Here is a 26654-nt window from a genome sequence, read left to right as displayed (position 1 = left end):
CCCGTGCTCACTTGTGAGCCCAGACTAGAACTGGACGAGACAGAGATTAGTATGGTCCCTGCGCAAGGATGAAGCAAATTTGTGAAGTGCCCCATATTTAAATAAAGAAACAAAAGAAATGAGACGTTTCCACTGCTTCAGTATAGGCGCACAATTCAGAGGACTCTAAGCACACTTACCACTGCCCTGGGGAATCAGAACTGTCACCTACAGTTTCTTCTTCCCACACAAAACCAAAACTTAGACCTTTGTAAATAATAATCCGCACTTCCCCTTGCTCCAGGATGCTAGCAACACCCGCTCTATTTTCTTTTGCTATGATCTGCCCATTCCTGATACTTCATACGAGGTCATACAATATTTCCTATGTGTACTTATTTCACCTAACAGGATTCAGGTGTGTTGCAGCACATATCAGGATCTCTTTTCTTGTGACTGACTATTGCACAGTATGTATATATGATGTTTTCCTTATCTGTTCAGTTGTTGATGGAAGTGTTTCTATTGTTTTGAAATAAATATACACTGGGCTTCACTGCTGTATAAGAAAAGCAGAACTAGTTAGATTTTGTCAACCTGTCACAAACTAGAGTCACCAGGAAAACAGGGTGTCAACTGAGGAACGGCGTCTGTCAGACTGGCATATGAGCACGCCTGTGGAGGTATTTTCATGATTCATCGTTGATATTGGAGGGTCCAGCCCACCGTGGACGGTGCTACTCTCAGAAAGGCATCCCTGAGTTCTATAAGGAAGTAGGCTCAGCAAGCCACGGAGCGCAAGCCAGTCAGTACCATTTCTCCATTTCTGCTTCTACTTGAATTCCTGCTCGCAGTTTCCTCCATGATTGAATATTATTTGGTGGGCCAAATGCCTCCCCAATCCTGTGTTGCTTTTGGTCATGGTATTTACCAACAGAAAGTAAAGTAATATAGTAAATTTTGACAATAGCATGAAATGTAGATCACAGGTTTATCTTCTTACTCTTACAGATTAGAAACATGTCTCAGCTTGAAACAAAAACCATAAAAATTATAGGAACAATATGCAAGCCAGAACAATTGATTTTCCTTTCTTCTACCGAGTTCCAGTTTTTGAATGAGGCTGGGAAGACACCAGTGGAGAGTTCAGGGAGATTAGAATTATAGGTAGGAACAAAAAATGATGAGATTGATCCAGTCATCTAGGGCATAACAAGGCACATAAAAATTATGTGGTTTAAAATTAAAAAAGGGGGACTTCAATACATACACTTTGGGGGCACAATTCTTATGCTCTGGAGAATGAAAAGGGTAATACAGACATTCTTCAGACTCTCCTCTTTACAAGGGAGCTAACAACAAACTAAAAGCTCTTGCCTTATGCTACATACACACACAGATGCTGTCATTGCAAATACTCTTAATTTATCCCATCAAATACCAGGAGACACTTTGTCACAACTGATGGGGTCACTCTGGAGAGCGAGTGTTTTCCCACTGCCTTGAAAGAAACATATCTGAGAACTAAGTTGAAACTAATTATAGACAAGCAAAGAACACTTGCTTTTTAATCCTTGGGTTTCACAAATTGTATTTTTTAAAAATGTACCTATTACTCGAGATGCACAAAGAAAACTCTGCGGACGTGAGTGTCTGCACCTGCGACAGCCACACTCGCACCTGCTTCCACACCTGTCTGAAGCGCACATCAGCGAGAGCAGTGCCCGGGGCACCGCTTGCTCCCCAGCCTGTCGATACATTGTCACTCATTGTTTTAATTCTAAAATACTGTACATAGCCAAAAGGGAGGAAACAGGTTTATATTCAAAATGTATAGAAAAGCAAAAAGGGCCTGTGTAAACAGCAGGTGAGCTCATAAATAATTCACAGAACTTAATATTCTTAAGCTGTCAACAGCTGAAGCTCTGTGGAGCCGTGAGACAGGTCAAGAACATGTGCTTCATGGCGCACATCTCTTCCAGGTGTCGTCGGAACGCAGCTTAGTAGACTTTTAACTTCTCACACTGACACATAACGTACAACTTTGGATAATGATATGGAATTATGTAAACTAAACATTTTACGGTTATCTAACAGGATTCCAGTATTAAGGTAACCATTAAGAAGAATTTGAGAAGCCCACCACTTATCTAGGCTACGTGGTTGGATGTTATTGACGGGGAAAGCTCTTCTGTTGCATCCATGCTTTGTCTTTCATCCTGTTAACCATTAACATTCAGGAAAGTTGAGGCAAAAAGAGGTCAGTATGCTTAGGCTTAGCCACACACATGCGCACACGCATGCATACACAAACATACACATACACACACACAAACACACGTACACACATATAAATGCTCACACATACATGCATGCACACAAATACACATACAAACGAACTCACATACGCACACGCACTCACACACACACACACACACACACACACACACACCCCATGATTACTGAAACTGGAGATAATGTAATCCAGAAAGGCACACTCTACCTCAACTAGCAGTAATGGGCAAGTGTTATAAAATGTCAGGGGAGGTAGAGAGAAAATTTAAAAATGTTTAAAAAGAAAATGGAAAAGTAAGCAGAATGACTAATCAGATGTGGGTTATTTATTGAAGTCTGGTTCTGTGTGTGGCACCACACTTGTCTGTTTTGCTAAAGCCGAGCCCCTAGCTTATGAGAAATAAAAATGTTGGCTTTAAATGACGTATCACACAAGGAAGCAGCTACTCACATCCAGAGTGCAGAATACCCTCCAGGGCAAGTGTTCCTGTATCTAGCAAGCAACGGTCATAAATAATGCTATAGAATAAAACACACTTAGCAGATAGAATGGCCAAGTGATCTGAGATGGTCCTGTTTAGATTTTAACTTGCCAAAAGCCTTAAAAACAAATCTTTGAGATAAGTGAGAAGTGTATGACCTGGGTTTGGTGATACTTAGGAAATATTCATTCTGTTTGGTATACAGTGACATCGGGCCATGTGAAAATGCTTTTTCAATGCTGCATGTGGTAGAAATATATTCTACAGGATTTACAGAAGATGAAATAATATTTTGCCTGATGTGTGCTTCAAAACACCCATTTTACCCCTTACTTAAAACTCATTTTCTCTTAAGTAGTTTTGAAATTTTCCTTAATTAAAAGCAAACCTAGTCTGGCTAACCACTCCTGGAAAATTAATTTTTTAAAAAGTCAGCTGCGTGTAGAAAGTTCCAGAAGGTTATGCAGCTTGGCTGTTGTCTCCCACGGAGAGCACTCCTGACAGGGTTGGCCATAGCTTCCTTCCTAGCTTCCCCCATGCAGCTCTAAGGGCTGCCTCCGACAAGCGCTCACATCACCGCTGTCACCTCACTCTGTTTCCAGCCGAGGAAACCAAGGTGCAGGAGATCACAGGTCTACTCCAGTACACAGTGGCCAGTTCTCAGAGCCCGAACTCTCAGACAGGAATCAATGGTTAATTTTAATTTATTTTCTTGATTATTGTGCTAAGAATCTGACCAGGCTTCAATTTTAAGTCAGAAGTGTATTGACTTCATGTTGGTGAAGACACCTGAGCTCTGTGCTGTGGGTCCTCGCAATAGAACAACAGACAAGGCAGAATGAATTCTTGCTGTCAACAGCAGTGTGCAGACGATTTCAGGGAAGTGCTGCTGTACCTGTATGATGCAAGCTTTGCACATTGTCTGGATTTACTACTCACAGAGCAGATATGGCTGGAGATATGCAGTATGCATAGCAGTCAATACGGACATACGGTATGAGTGTCTGTTCAGCAGCAATTCCTTAGATTGGATTTGGCAAGCAGTCTAACTTTAAAAACTGTTATGTGAGCCAGATATGGTAGTGCATGCCTTTAATCCCAAGACTCGGGAGGCAGAGACAGGAGGATCTCTGTGAGTTTAAGGCCAGCCTGGTCCACAGAGTGAGTTCTAGGGGAGCCAGAGCTACATAGTGAGATTCTATCTCAAAAATAAAAAAACAACTTCATCCTTATCTTTAAGACAAAATATAGGTATCATATAGGTATCTGTCCACTTACACTCCCTTCTCAGGAAAGCACAATGCAGAAAAAGGGAGACGAGGAGCCCTACACAGCTGACGAAGAACTCATACCTAGCATGTCATAATAATATCTGAAAATGAAAACTAGAGACAAGCCCTTCAAAATAGATATCCAAATAACCACTATACACAAGTGGTTATATATAATCATTATATATATAACATATATAATATATATATACATATATATAATCAAGAACACGCACATTGAAAGCAGATGATAACAAGCGTATCTGCGAGAATCGCTGGAGACCAGCAATGCCACATAAGGACAAGGGAAAGGAGCAACAGCCGGAGGCTCACAGACGGCTACAGACACTTTAGGAGGAGCCTGGAATATGTCCTACGCTTAGGAATACACCTGCTGATTCTGCATGCATGAGATTCACGTCCGTGCACCTAGAGGGTGTGTACTAGAAGGTTCAACGCCACATCAGCACAAATAGCCCTCACACAATTCAGCTGTCAATCAACAATATTCTGGAGAAATAAACAATAACGTAATCATATCACCACATGGAAATGAAAGTGAGTGAACTACAGCTGAGGGGAACATCACGGCTGTGTCACAACACCATTCTAAAGCCAAGGGACAGACTGGGAAACACAGATACGATGGTTTCTCTTGCATAAAGTTCAAAGCTGGACATCACTAAAGCCTAGTTTTTATCGATGTATGCTTAGTAAAGACAAAGAGCAAGCCCCAGAAGTTATGGCAGTGGTTGCCTCTCTGAACACATAATGAGGACGGTGGAAGTATGCTGTATTGGGTTACACAAACAACTATTCAACAAGACGTATGCATATACTTTCTACATGTGTATAATATGGTACAATAAAAATAGATTCTAAAATGCAGGGGATAAAGCCAGAGGTGACTCTCCTCCCCTGAAAAGTTTCCAGCCCCAGAAAATATAAAGACTCAGAATCTGATTTCAAGTTGCATCTTCTTCCCCTGCTTTGCTACGTCTGGAGCATAACAAACCCCAGGCAGCCGTTTCTTGTATCATGTGTCTTTCTGCGGGGAGCCAGGCATGCTGGTTTCCTCCTGAAGTTAATGTCTTGCCGAGGCAGGCACCGGGGATGCCCTTTCTCCTGCTGCACCTGCCCAGTGGGCAGCAGGCACCTACTTCTCCTGAACAGGCTTTCCCTGTCTGTCCAGCTGAACGGCTCACAGCATTTCCTCTCTAATCTCCAGTAACCCAGTCTATGTATGTCCAGACATGGATGGAACACATCAGGAATAATGATGGTGTGTCGTGAAATGCAATAGCAACGGCAGGGCAAACAGGCAGCAGTAACAATAAATAGCACTGTGAGATGCTGTACCAAGAAAAGTTGGTGATCTGCTAAGGAATTCAGAGACCCTGGGTGAGATAAGAGTGCATCTTACCTGTGCTTGTGGTCTGCTTAGCTCCCGTGTGTAGTAGCAAGGCTTACTGGTCATCTTTATGGGAAATCCACATATATGAGGCAGTTTAGATTTTAAGTCTGAAAGAAAGCTTTTCAGCACACCTTCCAAATCCACCCTCGGGAAGAACTGGATGGGCTGACTCCTGATGCAGCTGAGAGGGTACCTGCGCAAGGGAAAGGTTAAAGAGCAACACGAAGGTGGCCGTCTGCAAGACAGCCATGTTGACAAGATGCAGACAAACAGATTCTATTTTTATGTTACATTCTTCTGTTTTCAAAGCTAAAAAGCATTCCATCTTCCCTTCTATTTTAAGTTACTTTTATTTAAAAATTACATGTGTGTGTTATGAGACAATCAAGATGAATTACCATGTCTTTGTTTTATAAATAGAATTGTAAGTAGAGCAGATCACAATGCCATCTATCACCTGCACAGAGTATAAGGACAAAATTAGTAGACATTAGGCTGCTCCTATCTTCAAGAGCAATGAAAAACTTGTCACGGAGAAGAAACCCATTACCAATTATACTCAGACTTCAAAACCAGTCCTTCAAGGAAAACAGTCACTTTTCCTAATGAGAAATCTTCTAAACACGTAGGATAGTGTTGGCACCCAATGGAAGGGAATTGCTGGCGGTGTTGATCGTGCTTTGCCTGGGTTAGGAAAGAGCTCAGAACACTGGCTCTTCTAGTCCTAAACCTCACTGTCAGAATGACAAAAGCCATGCTAATTAAGAGTTAAGAGCTCCACCCAGGGTCTTCTGTTCTGTTTCTGTGTATATTTTAAAGTAATATTAAGAAAGCTATTTTCCTATGTCAATGCAGCCTGTTAAGTGCAAGTCAAATCTATAAAACAAATCTTCCAAAGAGGAAGGTCTTAGTGACCTTTAACTTAACCCGTTCAATACTGTCTGAGCAACACTGGGGGGAGCTCTTGGCTAAGGAGAATCCTATGATTGGTTTCTTAATGTTCTACTAGCAAATACATGTACATACTTTTTGCTATTCTGAATTTTCTTTTCTTCTCTAAATTTTGCGACAGTCTTTAAATAATAGTCTTTATAGCCTGGAGTTGTAATTCCAGCATTCAGAAAACTGAGGCAGGAGGATGGCCCGTTCAAGAATAGCTTGGGTTACATAACAAGACTTTATCTCCTTCCTGTTACTGAAGTAGTTTCATATTAGAAGCAATTAAGATCTGTTAGAGATTAGGAGATGAGAGGTTGGGGATGTAGCTCAGCTGGAAGAGTGATGTAATATAGAGTCTTGCAGTGAGTGCTGGACCCACTTTGTTATCCTCAGCAAAACCTTGATGTGGTGGCCTATGCCTGTAATAACAGCACTTGAAAAGTACAGACGGGAGTATCAGGAATTCCAGAGTAGCTTGGGATGGATACACAGTGAGTTCCCAGTCAGTCTGGGTATATGAGACCTGTCTCAAAAACAAAATACCCAAAATAAGCATCCACAAAAACTCTTGTTAATATCATCCTCTAAGCTAAATTAAAAGCAGCTGTGCAGGAAACGTGAATCCCTGAAATAATGACGGCACGGGGATGAGCAAGCCCAGCTCCAAGGCAGACAGGAAGTCTCTGCTATCACCAGTGCGCAAAGGATACGTGAAGGTCCTTCCTTTGGTCATCCTGAAGTAGATGCTGCAGTATGTTTTCAGGTCTCCACGGTCTTCCGGGAGTTTATAGCCGTACTATAAATTAAACACACAATATAAACATTGCTGGGGGAGTCTGTCCTTGTGTCACACGGGGAGCAAAGAGATCAAACGGCACTGAGTGAAACGCCCCTGTGCTTCTTACCAGGTCGTCCCAGTGCCCCCGGAAATCGTCGAAGGAACGGAAGGGACAGTCAGGCGGTGGAGTATGAAGAACGTTTATTATCTGCCCCATTTTCATACTGTGAACAAGGAGATTTGATACAACGTTATGCTGCTGCTTAAATAAGGGTAAGCGTTGTTTGAGAAGTTAACTGCGCTTTAGAAAGTATTCCAAAAGACTTAGCGAGTAATATCACTATTCACATATAAATGACAAACTAATCGTTAGCACCGAGTTGTAAACCCCATTACCTTAAATCTTTGGTCTTGACATGTAAATTTTAGATATATTTGGTATGCTTTGAATTATAAATAGGTTATGGAATGCCTTAATCAGCTTCATACATACATTACTTCACATACGTACATGTTTTGTGGTGCAAATACTTAAATCTATTTGTAGTAATTTCAAGAACAACAATTTGTTGATATTCACTAGAGTGTGTCATACACAGATTGTTTTAGTGTATTCCTCCTATCTGAGATTCTTTATCATTGACCAGCATCTCTCTGCTGTATTCCAAAGCCCCATCCTACCCCTGGTAACTGTGATTATCAACATCTCTCTGCTGTAGTCCAAAGCCCCATCCTACCCCTGGTAACTGTGATTGTCAACATCTCTCTGCTGTAGTCCAAAGCCCCATCCTACCCCTGGTAACTGCAATTTTACTGTTTTCATGAGTCAACTTGTTAGATGCAACATATAAGATCACATAGAATTTGTCTATCTTATTTTGCTTAGTATAACATGTTTCAGGTTCATCATCCGTATTGTCGCATATGACAGGACTGCCCTCCTTTAAGCCTGAATGTTGCTCCATGTGTATACACACCACACCTTTATCTGTTCTATCAGGTAGATGCTTAGGCTGTATCCATGTTTCACCTACAGTGAAGGGTGCTGCAACAGATTTGAGTGCAGAAATATCTCTGACATGCTTTATTTCTTTGGTGACTTATTTCCTTTGGACATATAGGATTAAAGATCATATGGTAATTCCATATTTACCATTTTAAGAAATTTCCATATTGTTTTCTATAGTATTTGTACTAATTTACAATCTCATGAGCAACATGCTGACATCCTTTTTACATGGGATACTTACCTTTCTTTTAATTTAAGGATTTTGTACACGACTATACTGTATTTCTATCCTTTCCACCCTGCATTTTCCCTCCCTCAACTTCCCTATCCACCCTAACACTCCTTTTAATTCATGAACTCTTTTGTATTTGTTTGTTAAATATATGTATATGTATGTATGTATATATGTGTGTGTTGTAGAATATTAAAGATGTGCTGCATTCATTTATGCTGTGGAACATTTGTTTAATGATGCAAAGATGTCTTGCATTCTTTCATGTTGCATTTGTTTAATTCTGGGAAGCTGTGTTACTGTGCCTGTCTAAAACACCTGTTTGGTGTAATAAATAGCTAAACGACCAATACATAGGCAAGAGAGAGAAATGGGGTAGGGGACTGGTGGGCAGAGAGAATAAAGAGAAGGGAGCCTGCCAAGCTAACACCAGGCATTCATAAGCAAAAATGGTCTCAGTGTATTTCTTTGGTTACTCTAAGTTATACATTCAAACCTATAGATTTAGACTGAGAGCCCACGAAGAAGAGAGAGCATTTGTCTTTCTGGGTCTGGGTTATCTCACTCAGTATATTTTTCAGTTCCATTCCTTCGCCTGAAAAGTTCATGGCTTCATCTTTCTTTATAGCTGAGTAGAATTCCATTGTGGATGTGTACCACATTTTCATTATCTAGTAACGACTTGATGGACATCTAGGCTGTTTCCACTCTCTGGCTCTTGTGAATAGAGTAGTATTGAACACAGCTGAGCAAGTCTCTGTAGTAGGATATCAATCCTGTGAGTGTATACCAAAGAGTGGTATAGCTTGATTGTACGGTAGATCTGTCTGTCTGTCTCTCTCTGTGTGTGTGTGTGTGTGTGTGTGAGTGTGAATGTGAGTGTGTGTGTGTATTCTCTACACTGATTTCCATAGTGGCTGCAGCATTCTATAATCCTACCAACAGTGGATAAAGGTTGTCCTCTCTATATCCTTGCTAGCATTTACTGTAAGTTGTTTGTTTGTTCTTAGCCATTCTGGCTGGGGTGAAATAAAACCTTAAAGTAATTAAATTTCCACTTCCCTGTTTGCTAATGATGGTCTTAACCACTTTTGTTTTTCTTGCAGAACTTCCTGTTAATTATCTTGTATTAGCTACTTTTCCATTGCTGTGATAAAGTATCATGACCATTGTGGCTGACACAGCAGCAGGAGCAGGGAGGTGAGAGATCCTATTTTCAACCACAAACACAAAGCAGAAGTAGTGAACTGGAAATACAGTGAGGTTTAGACTCTCAAAGCCCACCTCCAGTGATATAAAATAAAAAAATTATAAAGTAAAAGAAAGTATAAAGTAATATGTTTTCTTCAGCAACACTGTACCACCTCCCCAAGTATCCCCAAGTAGCATTATCAACTGGAGACCAAGAATTTAAATGCCTGAGCCTATAGGAGACATGCTCATTCAAACCACTAGAGATTTATAGCCCCCTTCTATTGGATTGTTTTTCTTTATTCTTTTATTGTTTTAAGTTCTTTGCAAGAGTCTAAGCATTAGTTCTCTGTTGGATCTATAGCTGGTAAAGATTCTCTCCTCTTCATTTATTATTTTCTTTATCACACATAAACTTTTAGTTTTATAAGATCCCATTTGTTCATTGTTGGGGCTGATTCCTGGGCCACTGAAGTTCTAGTAAAAGAAAGTCTTTCCTATACTTATGTCCTATAGGGACAATCTGTTTTCTTCTGGTTTCTCCCTGAAGTCTTTGATCTATTTGGAGTTAATTTTGTGCATGATAATAAATATAAATCTTCTATATGTGTGCATCAAATTTTCCCCGGACTGTTTGTGGAAGATGCTCTCTTTCCTCCGGGGTGTGTTTTTGACATCTTGGTTGAATATCAAGTGGCTATACTAATGTGCATTTGAGACTCTGTCTTCTATTGTTTCATTGATCTACAAGTCCACTTTTCTATCATGCTGGTTTTATTACTATTGCTGTGTAATGTGACCTAAAATATCGTATGGTGATAATGGGTCATTATTATTTTTTAGATACAGGATTGCTGACATTATTCATGCCTTTTGTGCTTTCCTATGAAATTTAGAGGTGTTTTTCTATCGCTCATATAGAGCTTAACTGAGAATGCATTGAAACTATAAACTGCTTTTTGTAGGATTATGTTTCACAGTAGTGATTCTAACAATCCATGAGCATGGGAGGTCTTCCCATTTCCTAGTGACTTCCTCCATTTATTTCTTAAGAAATTAAATTTTTCATTGTAAAGACCTTTCACCTTCTTGGTTAGGTTTATTCCTGGGTATTCTCTCTCTCTCTCTCTCTCTCTCTCTCTCTCTCTCTCTCTCTCTCTCTCTCTCTCTCTCTCCTGAAGATAGAGTGAACGGGCATGTTTCCATGGATTCTGTTCTCAGTATGTCTGTTATTGATGTGTGGAAAGGATGTTGAGCTTTGTAAGTTAATTTTGTATCCAGGCACTTGCTGAAGTGATCATTTCTAATTTTCTGGTGCAATATTTGAGATCTTTTATATATAATATCAAACTATCTGCAAATAGGGATAGCTGTATCCCTTCAGTTTCCTTCTCTTTTCTTAATACTCTAGTTAAGACTTCAAATACTATATTAAAGAGGAATGGAGATAGAGAACATCCCTCTCTCATTCTTTAATGAGATTGCTTCAAATTTTTCTCCATTTAGAATGTTGGCTAGTGGGTGTGACATTATATAGGCCCTTTCTACATCTATTGATATTTTTTCTTTTTGATAATGCCATTCTAACAGATATGAGGTTATATCTCATTATGACTTCAATTTGGATTTCCCTATTATTATTGAATGTTCTTTTCCATGTGTTTATTAGCTATCTGGATATCTTCTTTTGTCCATGTAAGTTGGGTTTAGTGGCATCTGCTTTTAAACCCAGCACTCACAAGGCAGAGGGAAAGGGTAACTCAGTGAGTTCAAAGTCTAATCATGAATTCTATAGGACAGCCTGGGATGCACAATGAGACCGTGTCTGCAGGAAGAGGAGGAAGAAGAAGAGGATGAAGCGATGTCTATTTCTTTGTTAATTTGAAAATCAAGTTGTTATCTTGCTGTTGAATAGAGTTTTTGTATGTCTGCCCTGATGTGGGGAGTGTTTGCTCCCTCCTAAATTTAATTGACATTGTAACCACTGAAGGGGCAATTATGCTGGTAAGGTTCTGCTGACAGTGACTACAATGATGTAATTATCTCAGGCTTGAGTTCCTGATACAATAGCAATCTTGGCCTTTTTGTGTGTCTTTCTGGACCTCTCTTTGCCTGTTCACTCCGGAATGACAGAGCAAAGAACTCAGTAGAAAGTTAATGTGCCGGCACTTCAGCCTCAGACTTCCCAGCTTCCAGCCCATTATGAGAAATAAGTTTGCATTGCATATAAATTATCCAGGACCAGACATTCTATTATAGAAGCACAAAATATTCTAAGAGGAAAATGGTTTAGAAGTATTTTCTCATACTTCATGGTGATGCTCATTCTTTTGACTAGTTTCTTTGGTATGCAGAAGAGTTTTAGTTTGATGAAGTTCTACTGATCCATTTCTACTTTTGTTGTACAATGTTTTGGGCCATATAAAAAATTCACCCCCAGATCAAAGCCATGATGCTTTCCTGAAGTTTTTAATGACGTTTTCATACATACTTAATATACAGAATGCTGTTCTGTTCTGTCAGTCTATGTGTCTGCTTATTGTTTTAATTATTATAGATTTGTAGGACAGTTTGAAATCAGAGTGTGATACCCCCAAAATTGCTCTAGCTCCTTGGGGTCTTTTATTTCCAAATGAAATAATTTTTTTTCTATTTTTGAAGAATAGCATAATTTGGTAGGGATTACATAAAATCTCTAGACTAGATTGTGGATATTTTAATGGTTCTAATTCCTCTAATCCATGACTGAGCTCTCTTTACAATTATTTATGTCTTCTTCAATGCCTTTTAGAAGTATTTTTAAATTTTAACTTTCACTTCTTTGTTAGATTTTTTTCTAGAATTTCTTTTTGTTAGCTACTTTGAATGAGATCGTTTATTAATTTCTTCTTTATATAGTCCCTATTGAAGTATGGAAATGCTGCTGGATTTTCCTGTTGTTGACAGTGGTGGTTTGAGACAAAGGCTTGCTAAGTAATCAAGGTAGGTCTTGAGATCATGGTCTTCCTACCTCAGCCTCCTATGTTCTGGAATTATAGGTGTGTACCAGATACTGTGGGTTATAAGTTGGTTCTATAGCATGCAACTCTTTGAATTCACTTCAGAGTTCTAGGTTCTGATGGAATCCTTAAGGTTGTCTGTTTGTAGCATTCAATTGTTGCTGAGCAGTACAGTTAACCTCTTCCTTTCCAGTTACGGGACTTTTCATTTTCTTCTCCTTCTAGCCCCAGTATTGGGTTGAATAGAAATTCTTGTCTTGTTTCTGATCTTAATGGAAAGTTTTCAACCTTCCACCATTAAAAAATGACCTTACTGTGGGATTATTATGTATGGCACTTACTTGGATTAAATCTTAATAACCGAACTGATTGGGAAAAACTGAGTCGACCTGCTACAAACAATGCACCAACCACAAATACACACAAAATAGAAGAAAAAACGTTTTCATCTGCAGTGTGCCTGGTGCTTGTTAGACGGAGGGAAAGTCTGGTAAGAACTGAGCCACAATCATGCCCTTCCCTTGGATGCTTTACCATCTGTAAATCCTTTCTTAATTTTCCTGAGCAAGTTAAAACATTTTGGTAATAGAAATGAATCATTTTTTTCTGATAATACAAGCAAAACCAGTTCACATTAAATTATAACAAATCAGTATTAAGTAAACATTCATATATTTGGTATTAGAATTGTTGTGGTACTGGGAAATTAGATAATTTTACTCTTTATTAAAAGCAGAACCAGCAAAAATGTGAATGCAGAATAAATTATTGTAGTGCTTCAAGAAGGGAGAGTTACAAACTCTGTGACAAACTGTTCTAGCACTTTTTAGTTTTGTTTTTTATGTATATAAGTGTTTTGCCTACATGAATGTATGTGTACCACATGTGTGCCTGGGGAAGAGGCCAGAAGAAGACACCAGATCCTCTGAAAGTAGTTACAAACAGTTGCAAGCTGCCGTGTAGGTGTGGAGAACTGACCGAGGTCCTCTGCGAGAGCAACAAGTGTCCTTTACCACCAAAGCCATCTCTCTTGTCCTGCTCCAGTACTTTCTAGTATTATAATTATGTTTTTTAAAAGTTCAAAGGAGTTTATAGTTTTGAACAAACTGTTAAGAAACAAATTATCAAGTATTATAATATTCTGAGTCCACTAGTGATGTTTAATCTTCATTATCAACCCAACTGGATTTAGAATTAAATTAAATTAAATTAAGTGTTCTGGCTACAGAACACTTCTAGATGTCTCTGTGACATTTGGAGAAACTCCAGAAAGGACTAACTGAGGGTGAAGTGAAAGCTTTTCCTAACCGTGGGTGGAACTTCTCATAGCCGGGGGCTCATAATAGAAGAGGGGAAAGATAAAGCCTGCCACACTGGCATTCTCCAATTGCTGCTTCCTGGCCTTTGATACAAACTTTGCTGCCCCAAACTGTGATTCCACAATGTGATGCTTTGAACCCTCTAAAGCTGTCAGCCCAGAAAAACCTCCCCTCCCTGAAGTTTCTTCTACTAGATATTGTGGTCACGGTGGTGCAAAATAGTTCTTACATCGGCTGTGCATTACAAACTAAAATCTTACCTTGGCAAAACGTAGCACCAGTTGCTTAGAATGGAATGTCTCTCAATGACAGCCTTCTGGTTGGTATAAAAATCCTCTATAACATGCTGAGAAATATCAAATTCCTGCAGCTTTTAAATGAAACAAGATTTCAACACATAAGTCCTCCAGGAATTTGCCACATAAAAGGAGACATTACGACAATGCACACTGACCGTGGTTATGAACGTTTCGGGGATTCACGTCTTTTTGAATCACAACCTGATCAGTGCTATGACACACCGCCTCTCTGCCACACAGGACACCTCACAGGCCAGGCTTTCTTTTCCCTTTCATCCAGGGCTTTTGTTTTATGCTTAACTCAGACAGTTTTGATTATGTCAGCTTAGAGAAATTAAATCCCTTCTGAAGGAATCTGTGTGTACATGTTCATGTGGTCATGTGTGAGTGGGGGCAACCCTGGCAGTCATTCCCTGGGAATATAATCTGTTTTGTTTGCTTTCTGGGACAGGGTCACCTTGAGTCAGTTTACACACATACATTTAGTATGGATGTCATTGGCTCTTAAGAAGTGTGGTTTTGTTGAAGTGGGTGTGGCCTTGGGGAAAGTGTGTCACTGTGGGGGTGGGCTTTGAGGTTTGTGATGCTCAGGATACCACCCACTTCCTCAGATCATTTCCTGTTTCCTTCAAGGTTTAGGGCTCTCAACTACTACTCCAGCACATGTGTGCTTGCATGCCCCATGCTCGCTATCATGATGACAATGGACTGAACCTCTGAAACTATAAGCGAGCCACCCCAATTAAATGTTCTCCTTATAAGAGTTGCTGTGGTCATGGTGACTCTTCATAATGATAGAAACCCCAAGACAATAAGTTTTAGGAAACTAGTATAGTTTAACACAGTTTAAATTTGGAGAAATAACTATTATTTAAAAATATGTATGAATTTTTAAAAATAAAAAATAAGAGCTGAAATACCATTTCTTATAATAAAGATAAACTATCTCTAAAAGTTATCTAAATAAGATCAAAGTTTAGAAAACTACTGGAATTTTTACCTTAGGAGAATAGATTTTAGGTAGTGAGTTGTCTAATTCAAATTAGAAGCCTACAGTCCTAGTACTCAGGAGACAGAGGGAGAAAGACAGCTACAAGTTCAAAGCCAGCAGGGCAGATACCAACTGCTAGAGCTGTAGAATGAGACCTTGTTTCAGAATTCCAAAACTAAACAAACAAACAACAGCAACAGACAACCACTGAGCCCTTTAAAATGCTAGCACCAAACAATGGGCTTCTCTAAGACTTTGATTGACGTGTATATATGTGCTCTGTTCACAGTAGCCCTTGGTCTCTCTTGTCTACCCTGCCTCCTGCTAGTTCCCTCCACTCCTTTTCCCTCCACATACTCACCTTCTGTTTCCACGTATGTCTGTCTGTCTGTCTGTCTGTGTATATGTATGTCTGCATATGTGAGAAAACATTGCAATCGTTTTGGTGACAAACCCTTCCAATCAGCTTCTATGTTAAAAATTAAAATCAAACAGTAATAAGAGCACACACACACTAAGTGTATTTAAATATAGGAACTTATAGAAATCAAATATTTTGTACCTCAGGCGGTGGCAATCTGATAGTATAGACTTCTACACTTAAACAAACTTGTGTTTCTGTTACGTTGATGTCTAATACTGGAAAAGAATTACCCGTGAATTTTCTAGAATTAGTATTCTATCATAACATAAAACGAAGCATTTTAGTAACACATATTACTTTATCCAGCTTATACATTAAGAATTTTTTACACATATAATGAAGTTTATATAATGGACTGTGGATTTGGCAGCCCACAGACCACACTTCTAAGACAAAGACAATAAACCATAGGCTCTATGTGGGAAGGAGGCCCTACGACAGAAGGGCAGTAGGAGAGAGAAGACTTCCTACAGCTTATAGAACACTCAATACCTACTTTCCGCAAACCTGACACCTATTACTAATTCCAGCGAGGTCTCGTACCAGGCTCCTGACCTCAGAAGTCGTCCCTGAAGCCTCTTCCTAGAGACCTTCTTTTCTCTCCTATATAGAGCCATGCTAATATGGCAGTCATGGGGACCTTGGAAGGAGGCAGTATCCGAAGAGGCTCTGGGAGCTTCAGGGATGTTGATGACGCTGCTTCTTGATCAGAGGACCAGTTACAAGGCTGCTCTGACTTTGTAAAACTTTAGCGAGTATGCACTTAAAATATCCGAGTTTTTACTAAGTATGTTACATTTACACAAAAGTAAAAACAATCTTTTGACAGAAGCCCAAGAAATTTTCTCTTCTAAATTGTTATCTCAACTCTCTAGCTAAGGTCTCATGCTAACAAAGCTAAATTTAGGGAACAAACTCACTCATCCAGAGTGAGGTCAGAGCGACTGCGCCGTCAACTGAATCACGGTTCAGCAGGACAGTCTGCTCCGCTCCAGGAGCTGGGGGCTATAGAAGAGGACTGGGAGACTGGGTCCAAACGATGAAGAACCTGCCACGTCTGGTTACTAATGCCTACTGGAAGCTGATGATCCATCTGTACCTCAGTAGGACTATTTACCAACCTACCTGCCTTCAAGGCAATACACAGAGCAATCAATTAGATTGGATGTTATAATAAACTCTGTCTTTGAGATTATTGATGTTCCTTTAGATTATTTTCAGGAGAAAAATAAGATTCTAATAAAAATAAGTTTTGACATAATTAATACAATTTTTGATAATATGATCTTGGAAAATATATTAAAATACTTACAGAATAAAACATCTTCACAATCATTTTCTTAAGTAGAGAAATTAAAATATAACTTTCCTCCCAACTAAGTGAATTTTTTCTCAAGTAAATATATGTTTTTAATGAGAAGTAACTTCCTACGTGAATTCTGATTATAATGTCTTATTGTCTCGTTGCATATGGTAATCATCAAGACTGTAACAACTCAACACTGGTTTTTAAACAACTGTTTGTCATCTTAATGCTTTTTCTATTGTTTTGAGCACTTTTACTTACCAACAGCACTTTGCTTTCCCATATGAGAAAGAAAATCTCTTCCTTAAAAATTTCAAAGAAAATACCATATTATTATAATTCAGAAATAATCATTATTGACAAATATAACCATTTGAAGTGCTATAAAAATTACAAAACAAATTTCTAATGACAGTTCTTAGAAAAATATATAATCACTCAAAAAATACTTGTTCGCTGAAAAGGACCAAGCTACTCAATACTTTCTTCAACAGTTTATCTCCTGCTATAAAGTAGAAAACCACCAAACTTTAGAAGTAAATTCAAGATGGCCCTTTAGGCCGAACAAAAATGACAATCTGTTTATTTTATCAAATCTTCATAACGTGTTCATTCTTAAGTATCAAGAATTCTACTAATCAAAGCACTTCAAAGCAGCACCAGCAGGGCTCTGCGTATTATCCCCGTAGGGAGATGACAGTGCTGTTATTGTGGGCTTGTCTAGGAACTCTTCACTAAAAGGAAGCCACTTTGAAATCAAAAATAGAAGTACATATAGAAGCAGCCCAGTGACTGGCACGCAAAGTCACCTTGTACCAAGAGATGACCTGTTCTGTTCCAGGCTGGAGCAAGTCTCGCGCTGAGGGAATACGAAAGGCAGTTTTGTAGAATTACAGGAATTACTCTTTGTGGAGTCTCCATCTGAGACAAAGAGAATATGGGCAAATTAAGAGCAATGCTACATATCTACATATCTATAACGCTACAAACTCAGATCCTGTCTGTAGTCTCAGATCAGCCTCCAATGAACCTAGCAATTCTAGATAAAAACAACAGTTGTTCCTGTAGGAAGTTCCACTTAGTTATAAGGCTAAAGAATTCAAGAGATGCTCATTTCGAAGCCACCAGTGTGGCATTGTTAACTGTCAAAATTTCTTGCTCAAGTCTAAACTGTACCCAGTCTTCAACCATGCAGCCCGCTCTACACAGAGAAACTCAAGAAAGAATGATATTCTGGTTTGTTTATTTTTCCCACTGTAGTTTAACATTAGAAATGACTAAGTACAAAATTACTCATGCAACCAAGCATTTATCTATATATACAGAGTCAATCTTTAATATTAATGCTTTCATAGCTGACTCCCAAGTAATTGGAATTGGATTTATTTCTCCTATTTGAAGTTTCTAAAAAAACTGGGCAAGTTATTTGAAACAATGGTTCATAAAATACTGGACATTATGGAACAAGGAAGAGGTATTCTCTATAGATGAAAAGTCAACAAGATGAGCCCTGGGAAATCATAGAGCCCATCTTGTGGGCCTTTCCTCTACAGAGGATAACATGTCCCTGGTTTACCGTGTAAAGAGGGGTTTCCAGTCTGTGGTCACGAAAGAGGCAATCTAGAGAGACTCTGTTAGTCTCTGTGAGCTGAAGAGACAGAGCTGAGGGTCCACAGAAGACAAAGAAGCTAGAAAGCCCCTGAGAGGAGGACACCGTGGAGAGTAGACTGCAGGCCAGCAGAGACCCTGGGTTTTTGCTGAGTACGGACCAGCACACCCACGGGAGGAAACCACTGAAGTCAGAATGAGAACCAAGTGTGTTTGCTACATGAGCATTGAATACAATCCAGAAAGATCTGCCCTACACTCTGCAAGAGGGCCAAGAATTGTTTGGCAGTATTGATTGCTGGATTATCCACAATTACAAGTAGAGATTTTGATACCCTGACCCTAATCATTGGCACAAGCAAACAGAAAACAAGAATGTGGTAGATTTATCATTATCAACCAATGAGACCCAGTTCACATCTATACAATGCTGAATACTATAATAAGACCAGAACACATATTGTTGTCAGGAGGACAAGGAACATTTATTAAATCTATAGTAGTTTATATTCTGGACCCTAAAAAAATCATTTTTTTTAAATTAAAGCTTTATGAAACATCTTTCTAACTAATAATCGAATGAGAAAGCATAGCAGACCCCTGGGAACCATTTGAAAACCACGCAGCTTGTTCATAGCAGACGTTAGGAAGCACTTATAACTGAAAAGTTAAAGGGCAGAACTACTTAGAGAACATGTAAAACCCTAAACATATCTGTACTAGGCAGGAATGACGTTCTTAACTCAGTGACATCGGTCATCACGTTAGGAAGCTAGAAAAAGGAGGGCAAAACAAAACCAAATTAAGTAGAAGAAAATATTATAGACCAAAGCGGTGGATGTGTATGTGGGGGGAATCAATGAAATACAAAGTAGCAAAACAATAGTGAAAATCAATGAAACCTAACACCCTGCTTAATCCTATCAATGGTTGTCAACTCTCTAGCTGGACTGATCAGAGAATTAAGAAAAAGAAAAGAAAAAAAATTCAAAAAAGATCACACATATAACCAATGCTAGAAATCAGAAAGGAAGCCGGGTGGTGGTGGCGCACACCTTTCATCCCAGCACTTGGGAGGCAGAGGCAGGCGGATCTCTGTGAGTTCAAAGCCAGCCTGGTCTACAAGAGCTAGTTCCAGGACAGGCACCAACACTACAGAGAAACCCTGTCTTGAAAAGACAAAACAAAACAAAACAAAAAAAGAAATCAGAAAGGAGAAATCACTTCATATTTTACAGCAAAGGAAAATAAGAGAACACCAAAGCAACTTTATTAAAACAAATTTGAGAGATTAAATGCAAGGACACAATCCTCAAAATAACTCAATATCTCTACTCCCCAATGAAGTAAAATTATAGTTAAACTCTTCAAAATCCAAGTTCCAGACAGCCCTATGGATGAATTTCATGAAACATTTAGGGAAGAAATAACAAAATCAGACATGACTTCTTCCAGAAAAGTGTTTTTTTTTTTTTTTTTTTTTTTTTTTTTTTTTTTTTTTTTTGGAAGTGTTTTTTTTTTTTTTTTTTTTTTTTTTTTTTTTTTTTTTTTTTTTTTTAAGGGAGGTGGTATTTATTTCTTACGATTCCTGGTGGTAGAGATCTTAACTGATCCATAAATACAACGGTTAATCTTAATTGTCAAATTAATTATTTGAGAAGTGCCAAAGGGGTTAGTAAGACATACATCTGGATGTGTGAGGGGTTTACAGGGAGGACTGGGGGTAGAATCCACTGTGAACGTGGCAGTGCCATCCCCACAGGCTGGAGCTGAGGCTAGGCTGAAAGCCTGAAAGTGCAGACTCTCTCTCTTCTCCCACCTAGGTGACACTGGTGAACTGCTTTTCTCAGCTAAGCCTTCTCAGCACAATGTGCTTAACCCTCTGAAGCCAGGATGCACTGCCCCAACACCCACACCCACTTTCTGCCTTTTAAGAAGCTCACCATTAGTGGAATACAGTCTACAATTTTGTTTCTCTTACATATTAGCTATATAATTGTGGCAATAATTCCATCTCTTGGGATTTTGTTGTTTTTCTATGTCAAAATGGAGTATATCCCTCTCTCTTTGTGTCCTTATATAAATTTTTTGGAAAACATCTTGAAGTCTTTTTGCATGCTTAACAACAATTTGTGAGAAAGAGACTCCAAACGTTGTTTGCTGGTTAAGTTTTGGCTATCTATTTATTTTTGACAACTCTACACAAACTAGGGTCATCTGGAAAGAGGGAACCTCAACTGAGAAAATGCCTTCATCAGATTGGCAAGTCTGCGGGTCATTTTTAAATTAATGATTGGTGCTGGGATGAGGGCAGCCCAGTGTGGGTGCTGCCACCCCTTGGCAGGGGGTCCTGGTTACGTAAAAACGCGAGTTAAGTGAGCCATGTTACAGAAGGGTGAGCTCCTCTATGGTCACGTCTGTTCTTCAGTTCCTGCCATTCGGTTCCTGTCTGGAACACTGCCTGTGGAGATGCACTGTGATGGGGAGGATGAGCCCAATAAACACTTCTCCCCTAAGTTGCTCTTTAGTTATGGTGTCTGTCACAGCAACAGAAAGCACACCAGGACACTGAGGAAAGAAGCAGACTATATATTATTATTTTAAACACCTACCTTAGCTCCATATTTTTCAATATAGGCATGAAGTCTCCCAGATTTGAAAAACGGTATCTGTAACAGAAAGTCCTTTGTAAAAAGGACTAAACATAGATCTTTAACAAAATACTGTTATACATAAATATTTTAAGTAAAATACAATGAAGGGCACAGATTTTGGCTATCGTTCTATATTTCCATTCTATATCCATCTGAAGAAAGAGACTATGAAAACCACTTTTTCCTTGACATAGGATCTGTGACAGGTTCACTGCCAAGGTGAAGCTGCCTGGTATTGACATGTTCTCCAAGCCATATAAAAGAAAAGGCAAATACATTTCGTATAAGTACTTAACAACTTTTAAATATACAAGACATACGTAGATGTGGATGTGGAAAATGAACCTAAATAGAAATTTAAATTTAAAAGGCTTCCGCCTACTAATGAAAGAAATGTAAGTATTAACAGAATAGCAGACATTATCTGCTGAATGGGCACGGTATCACATTGACATCTAAATACGTACATCTATGCCAATAGGTTACACAGCTCTCAGTACCCTCCAGAGAAGTGTCTTTATGCCGATGGTGATCAATACAGAGACCCTCGGCTAGTCTGTGTGCAGAGAATGAATGGCTAGGAGCTGCTCAGCCCGAAACGGGACAACTATGTCATACTGCCTGCCCCTCAGGCTCATGGGACATCATGGAGGAAGGGACAGACAGAACAACTGTAAGAGCCAGAGGTCAGGGAGGACCGGTGTGAAATAGTTCCTTCCATAGCTGACACTCAAATTCCCAGCAACTGTGGTGGCCTGCACGAAATCACCACACGGGTGGGGGAGGGGCACCCAAGGTCCCACAACAAGCTGAAAAGTTATTGAGAGCTGATGGCTGCTAGGGAAGGGGTGTGATCCCTGTCAGGGTGACCACTGTAGTGAATGGCTCTACCACCACGCATGCCTGCTCTGATTAGAGTCTGCGGATTATTTTTTTAAGAAAAAGTACATGAAGTTGGGAGGAGGAAGAGGTTGTGTATGGAAGGATTTGGAGGGGGAAAGGTGTGATGGAAATAAAGGGTATAAATATATGATATTCTCAAAGAATAATAAAAATGTTGATTTACTGAGATGAGAAATTTAAGTATAACTAAAATATTGATCAAAAGCATTGAAGCCCATGCTATCTTATCTATTGTACCATAACATGTTCTGTTGATTAGTGGTCTTTATTTCAGCACTTATATAAGATAAAGCTAAATATTAATTTAGAATCACAAGATAGATTTAAATGTCACACATATCAAGTTAATGGGACATTCACTCAAACTGAAATAGGGGTGGTCAGTCCCCATAAACAATCTTTCATTTCTGCTACCATACTTATTATTATTTATTAATATTGCTTCTAGGAATCAGCGATACTAACCGACATCACTACCCAGATTTGGTTTAATATTCCAGGCACAGGTGCTGTAAGAACATCTTCATGCAGCAGTAGTAGCTGCCTGTGGAGAAGGAACACATTATTTTCAAACTGAACTTGTCTACTGTCTATACTTGTATGCTACTGAAATATTTAGAAACTTCATCTAGCCTTTCACTTTTCTACCTATTTTGTTATTTTTCAAAGAGGTCAGAGATAACTTGTATTACGTATGACTAAATTACACCCAAGCAGGAAGGCTACAGATTTTCTGATATATTTGGGGATTTAAGATGGGATAGCACTCCAAGACTGTCCTCCCCACTTCCATCCTTAAGATTTTGTTTTGTTTTGCAACCATCTCACTATATAGTTCAGGATGCCTCTAATTTGGGATTCTTGCTCCTCAGCATTCAGACTGCTGGGATTATGTAAACTCAGTATTACATTCAGCTTTCTCCTAGCAATCTTACAGGCTTTATTCTCCTCTGAGATAGTTATTTAAACACATAAGTTTGTCTTGAGTCCTTTGGGTACCTCAAACAGCTAAAGGCACTGATACAGTGAGTCCTTAACAATCAGATTTCAGTTGAGCTGTTCCTTAAAGATTATCTTGAGTCAGGAGTTGCAAGATCATTCTTATAGAAACATGTAGACAGAAGTTCCTGTCCCTGGTCCCACAGCTGTTAAATCCCAAAGAAATACACAGAGACTTATATTAATTATAAACTCTTTGGCCTATTATCTCAGGCTTATTTTTAACTAGCTCTTACAATTTAAACTAACCCATAATTTGTATCTATGTTTAGCCATGTGGCTTGGAACCTTTTCTCACTGAGGCATTCTCGTTGCTTCTGCTGTGGCATCTGGCTGGTGACTCACTCTCCGCCTTTCTTCTTCCCAGAATTCTCTTAGTTTGGTTGCCCCACCTATATTGCATGCCTGGCTACTGGCCAATCGCTGTTCTTTTAAACCAATACAAGTGACAAATCTTTACAGTGTACCAAGAGCATTATCCCACAGCAGAAATATTCTCCGTTGTCGTGTTTTGACATAGAAATTTAGAAATTATGTTAATCTTTTTGTATCTTTAAGTGCCTTGTAAAAAGTATATAGCAAATATATATTACTTAGTATATTTGGGGGGAGTCTGATTTAGTCCAAAAGCTAAGTCTTATAAAGAATTAAAATTTACTTTTTTATTTTATGTGCGTTGGCATTTTGCCTGCATACATATCTGTGTGAGGGTGTCAGTCCCTTGAACCGAGTCACAGACAGTTGTGAGCTTCCCTGTGGGTGCTGGGAATTGAACCCTGGTCCTCTGGAAGAGCACCCAGGGCTTTCAACCACTGAACCATCTCTGCAGCCTTGAAAATTCAATTTTTTTTTTTTTTTTTTTGGTTTTTCGAGACAGGGCTTCTCTGTGGTTTTGGAGCCTGTCCTGAAACTAGCTCTTGTAGACCAGGCTGGTCTCGAACTCACAGAGATCCGCCTGCCTCTGTCTCCCGAGTGCTGGGATTAAAGCTCACAAGGGGTCACAAATATAAAAACTTAACAGTGAGATATTTACCTCAAGCATTTTAACTCCCTTTTAAAATATAATCTAATATACCTGGATTCTTTGCTTTCGAAATAGCGATACAGATTTAGTCGATGTTTTGAAGGAAACCCCCCTAAAGTAGCTATAACGGGATTTGTAAAGTCCAAAGGCTCAGAGAGAATGCACACGTTTTTACCTGCACATCTTGATCTGTGTACTCCTAATCTCTGTTCCTGCCACCCTGCTACTCAGCGTTATCTGCACAGCACAGACTTTGTGTAAGTCTGGAAGCAGGATAAAGAACAGCGATGGCTGCCTCGCCTCGTCCATGCTTTCGTGTCGACTGTCTTTCAGCAGGCAGGTCCGTCACAGACACATGGCTGTAGAAAGACACACATCAACAGCTTAACCATAAGGTTTCAATACTAACTCAGCAGACTGTATTTGATGTCATGTTAGAATAAGAATATAAAAATAAATTAGTAAACTTTAGCCAAAAAAAAAATCACCATTTCAGCTTCATGGTCTTCTAAATCACCTGTCTTTAGACAGGTTTTATTAAAATATTGTTCACCTATGATTATCCAGTTAGAATAAGTTCAATACTTTTGTTTACTATATTCAGAGAGCTACACACCTATTAATGGACTAGATTAGGAAGAACACTTTCATTGCCTCTCCCAAGATTCTAAATCTTCACCTCTACAACACAACTGAATGGCTAATTTCTGTACCAATAGCTCTAATTTATTAAATGCCTAAGTTTTTTCTCTACTTGCTATATGCCTACCATATTGTGTTTAATAATTTCATTCGACAGATCTTGGCTATCCTTAAAGTTTTATTTTCAAAGAAAATGAAATCTTTTCTCTCACAGGATTTTTTTTTTTTAAAGAAAAGGTTAGCCAAAACATGTCACTGTGTAACCATTAAGTAGATTTCATTTCCAAGAAATGACTTGGCTTTAAAACTTGTACTTGGGGGCACATTTTAAAACTGCTAGTTCACAGGTAACCTTTGAAGTGTGTGTTGTGCATTACAGAAAACTGGAATCTCAGTGCAGAGCCGGCTAGGGAAAGGCAAGTACACCAGTGAGAGGTGACTTGGACGGCAGACTTGACACAAACATACCTTTTCTCTTTAAAGAGAAACCGCCAGCCCTGGAATCTGAAGGACTTCAGTCTGGTCACATCAACCAAATGCCTTTGGTTGTCGTTTGAGGAATGCTGGCCCTGAACTTTGGCTTGAACAAATCTAACGTACTTAAACCACAGCATTTGAAATTTTCTTCAGTAATATTTCAGTGCTGGGTTCACTTATGCTTCCCATAAGTTTCCTTCCCTCCTTTATTCTCCACTTTCTCAGTAGCAGCAATACCTCTGAAGCCCTTAAAAACAAATTTAAGGTACTTCCAGATATGTCTAATGCTCTAAAAATCGAAGCAAATGACATCGTTTTAACAGAATTCTTTTCCTGGCCCTTAAGCTATCCCAGTGCAAAACCAGCACGGGTTGTTTAACTCTGGGGTCTTCAGTGTGGTTCTTAAAGCAGCGCCCCAGTTTTTTCAGGGCGATCATGAAGGTCTCGCTCGACCGGCGATTCTGACCTCCTCCTTCATCTCTCTTTCCTTGCTTCCTAGTGATGTGGTGCCTCTGTGAAGCCCTTCCTCGGGAGGTGAGGAAGGCCAGGCTGGCATCAAAGCCGCCTGCAGCGGGTCCTCTCTTACCTCGGTCTGTCTGTCTGCCTCCGTGCTCTCCTCAGTCGGTCCCCGCAGTCCCGGGAGCTATTAGGATGCTCAAGCCCCGTGTTCCCGTCAGAACGTGCTCTCCTCACACCTAGCTCCTGTCAAGTCCCGCGCTCGAACTCCCATCAGGCCTTGCGCTCTGGGCTCCTGGGAACTCCCATGCTGCCTTGCGCTCCTAGTTCTTCCCCACTTCTGTCACATTCATTGCTGGCTCCCATCAGCCCCCTGATCCCTGCAGGGTCCGCCCTGGGGTCCACTCAGCCCGGCAGCCCCCAGCCCACACCCCTGCCGCCCAGCAGGAGGCACCCGTCAAGTCTCCCACGGGGTCCGGAGCTCCCAGAGGCCTGTGCTTCCCAGTGCCACCTTATGACCCCTGGCAGCTGCTCCCGCGCAGCCTTCGTTCCCCGCGTGCCCTCCACCGACAGACGCCACGGTGCCTAGGGAGCCGATTTCAGCGTGGCCTTCTGTGTCACATGCCCGGAGGGGTCGGTCCCACCATGCAATACATGCAGTCTTCTGTCACCGCCCCAGCATGGCCCATGGGCTTTCCTGAGAAAACGAGAGTTTGCTTAGCACCTCGCAGGTCACCCAACCGCCCAAGTGCAAGTGGTTCCCGGGCTGTGTGCAAGGGCTGTGTGAAGCCGCAGGCTTAGGCCCGTGACAGGAACAGTTTCTGCTCAGATTCTGGTTGCTCTCTAAGCAACTGTGGTGATGAGGCTCCACCGCTGTGGTACGATCCTCGCTCTTCGGACTCATTTGACAGGTAGTTATTAAGCACACGCCACACTTAGGTGTTTGCTAGGCGTTTGGCGATG

The 26654-nt window shown here is 40.0% G+C and overlaps 1 protein-coding gene, 1 long non-coding RNA gene and 1 pseudogene across 2 annotated transcripts in view; 2 read left to right on the top strand and 1 right to left on the bottom strand.

Moving 5' to 3' along the window:
* The window catches only part of LOC126487493 (uncharacterized), a 36585-nt gene extending 26908 nt beyond the window's left edge, over window positions 1–9677 (top strand). Inside the window, exons 2-3 of the long non-coding RNA XR_007588407.1 lie at window positions 7289–7431; window positions 9506–9677. This is a non-coding gene — a long non-coding RNA (uncharacterized lncRNA). The remainder of the gene's footprint in view (window positions 1–7288; window positions 7432–9505) is intronic.
* Window positions 1–24499, bottom strand: part of CUNH18orf63 (chromosome unknown C18orf63 homolog) — a 31236-nt gene extending 6737 nt beyond the window's left edge. Inside the window, exons 1-10 of the mRNA XM_050120270.1 lie at window positions 24292–24499; window positions 22559–22637; window positions 21149–21205; window positions 17738–17849; window positions 17190–17231; window positions 15761–15837; window positions 14169–14278; window positions 7286–7382; window positions 7091–7176; window positions 5451–5634 (exon numbers count right to left, since the gene is read on the bottom strand). Of these exons, the coding sequence (XP_049976227.1) occupies window positions 5451–5634; window positions 7091–7176; window positions 7286–7382; window positions 14169–14278; window positions 15761–15837; window positions 17190–17231; window positions 17738–17849; window positions 21149–21205; window positions 22559–22637; window positions 24292–24425 (978 nt within the window). The 5' untranslated portion in view covers window positions 24426–24499. The remainder of the gene's footprint in view (window positions 1–5450; window positions 5635–7090; window positions 7177–7285; window positions 7383–14168; window positions 14279–15760; window positions 15838–17189; window positions 17232–17737; window positions 17850–21148; window positions 21206–22558; window positions 22638–24291) is intronic.
* Window positions 6–101, top strand: LOC126487514 (uncharacterized; annotated as a pseudogene).
* Window positions 24500–26654: the final 2155 nt, after the last annotated feature.

Source organism: Alexandromys fortis, unplaced genomic scaffold, assembly GCF_014885135.2.
Source record: "Alexandromys fortis isolate MF-2015 unplaced genomic scaffold, M_Fortis_MF-2015_v1.1 scaffold_179, whole genome shotgun sequence".
In the NCBI taxonomy this organism is placed as follows: Eukaryota; Metazoa; Chordata; class Mammalia; order Rodentia; family Cricetidae; genus Alexandromys; species Alexandromys fortis.
The sequence above is the reverse complement of the archived record's forward strand: the minus strand, read 5'-3'. Positions and strand labels throughout refer to the sequence as shown.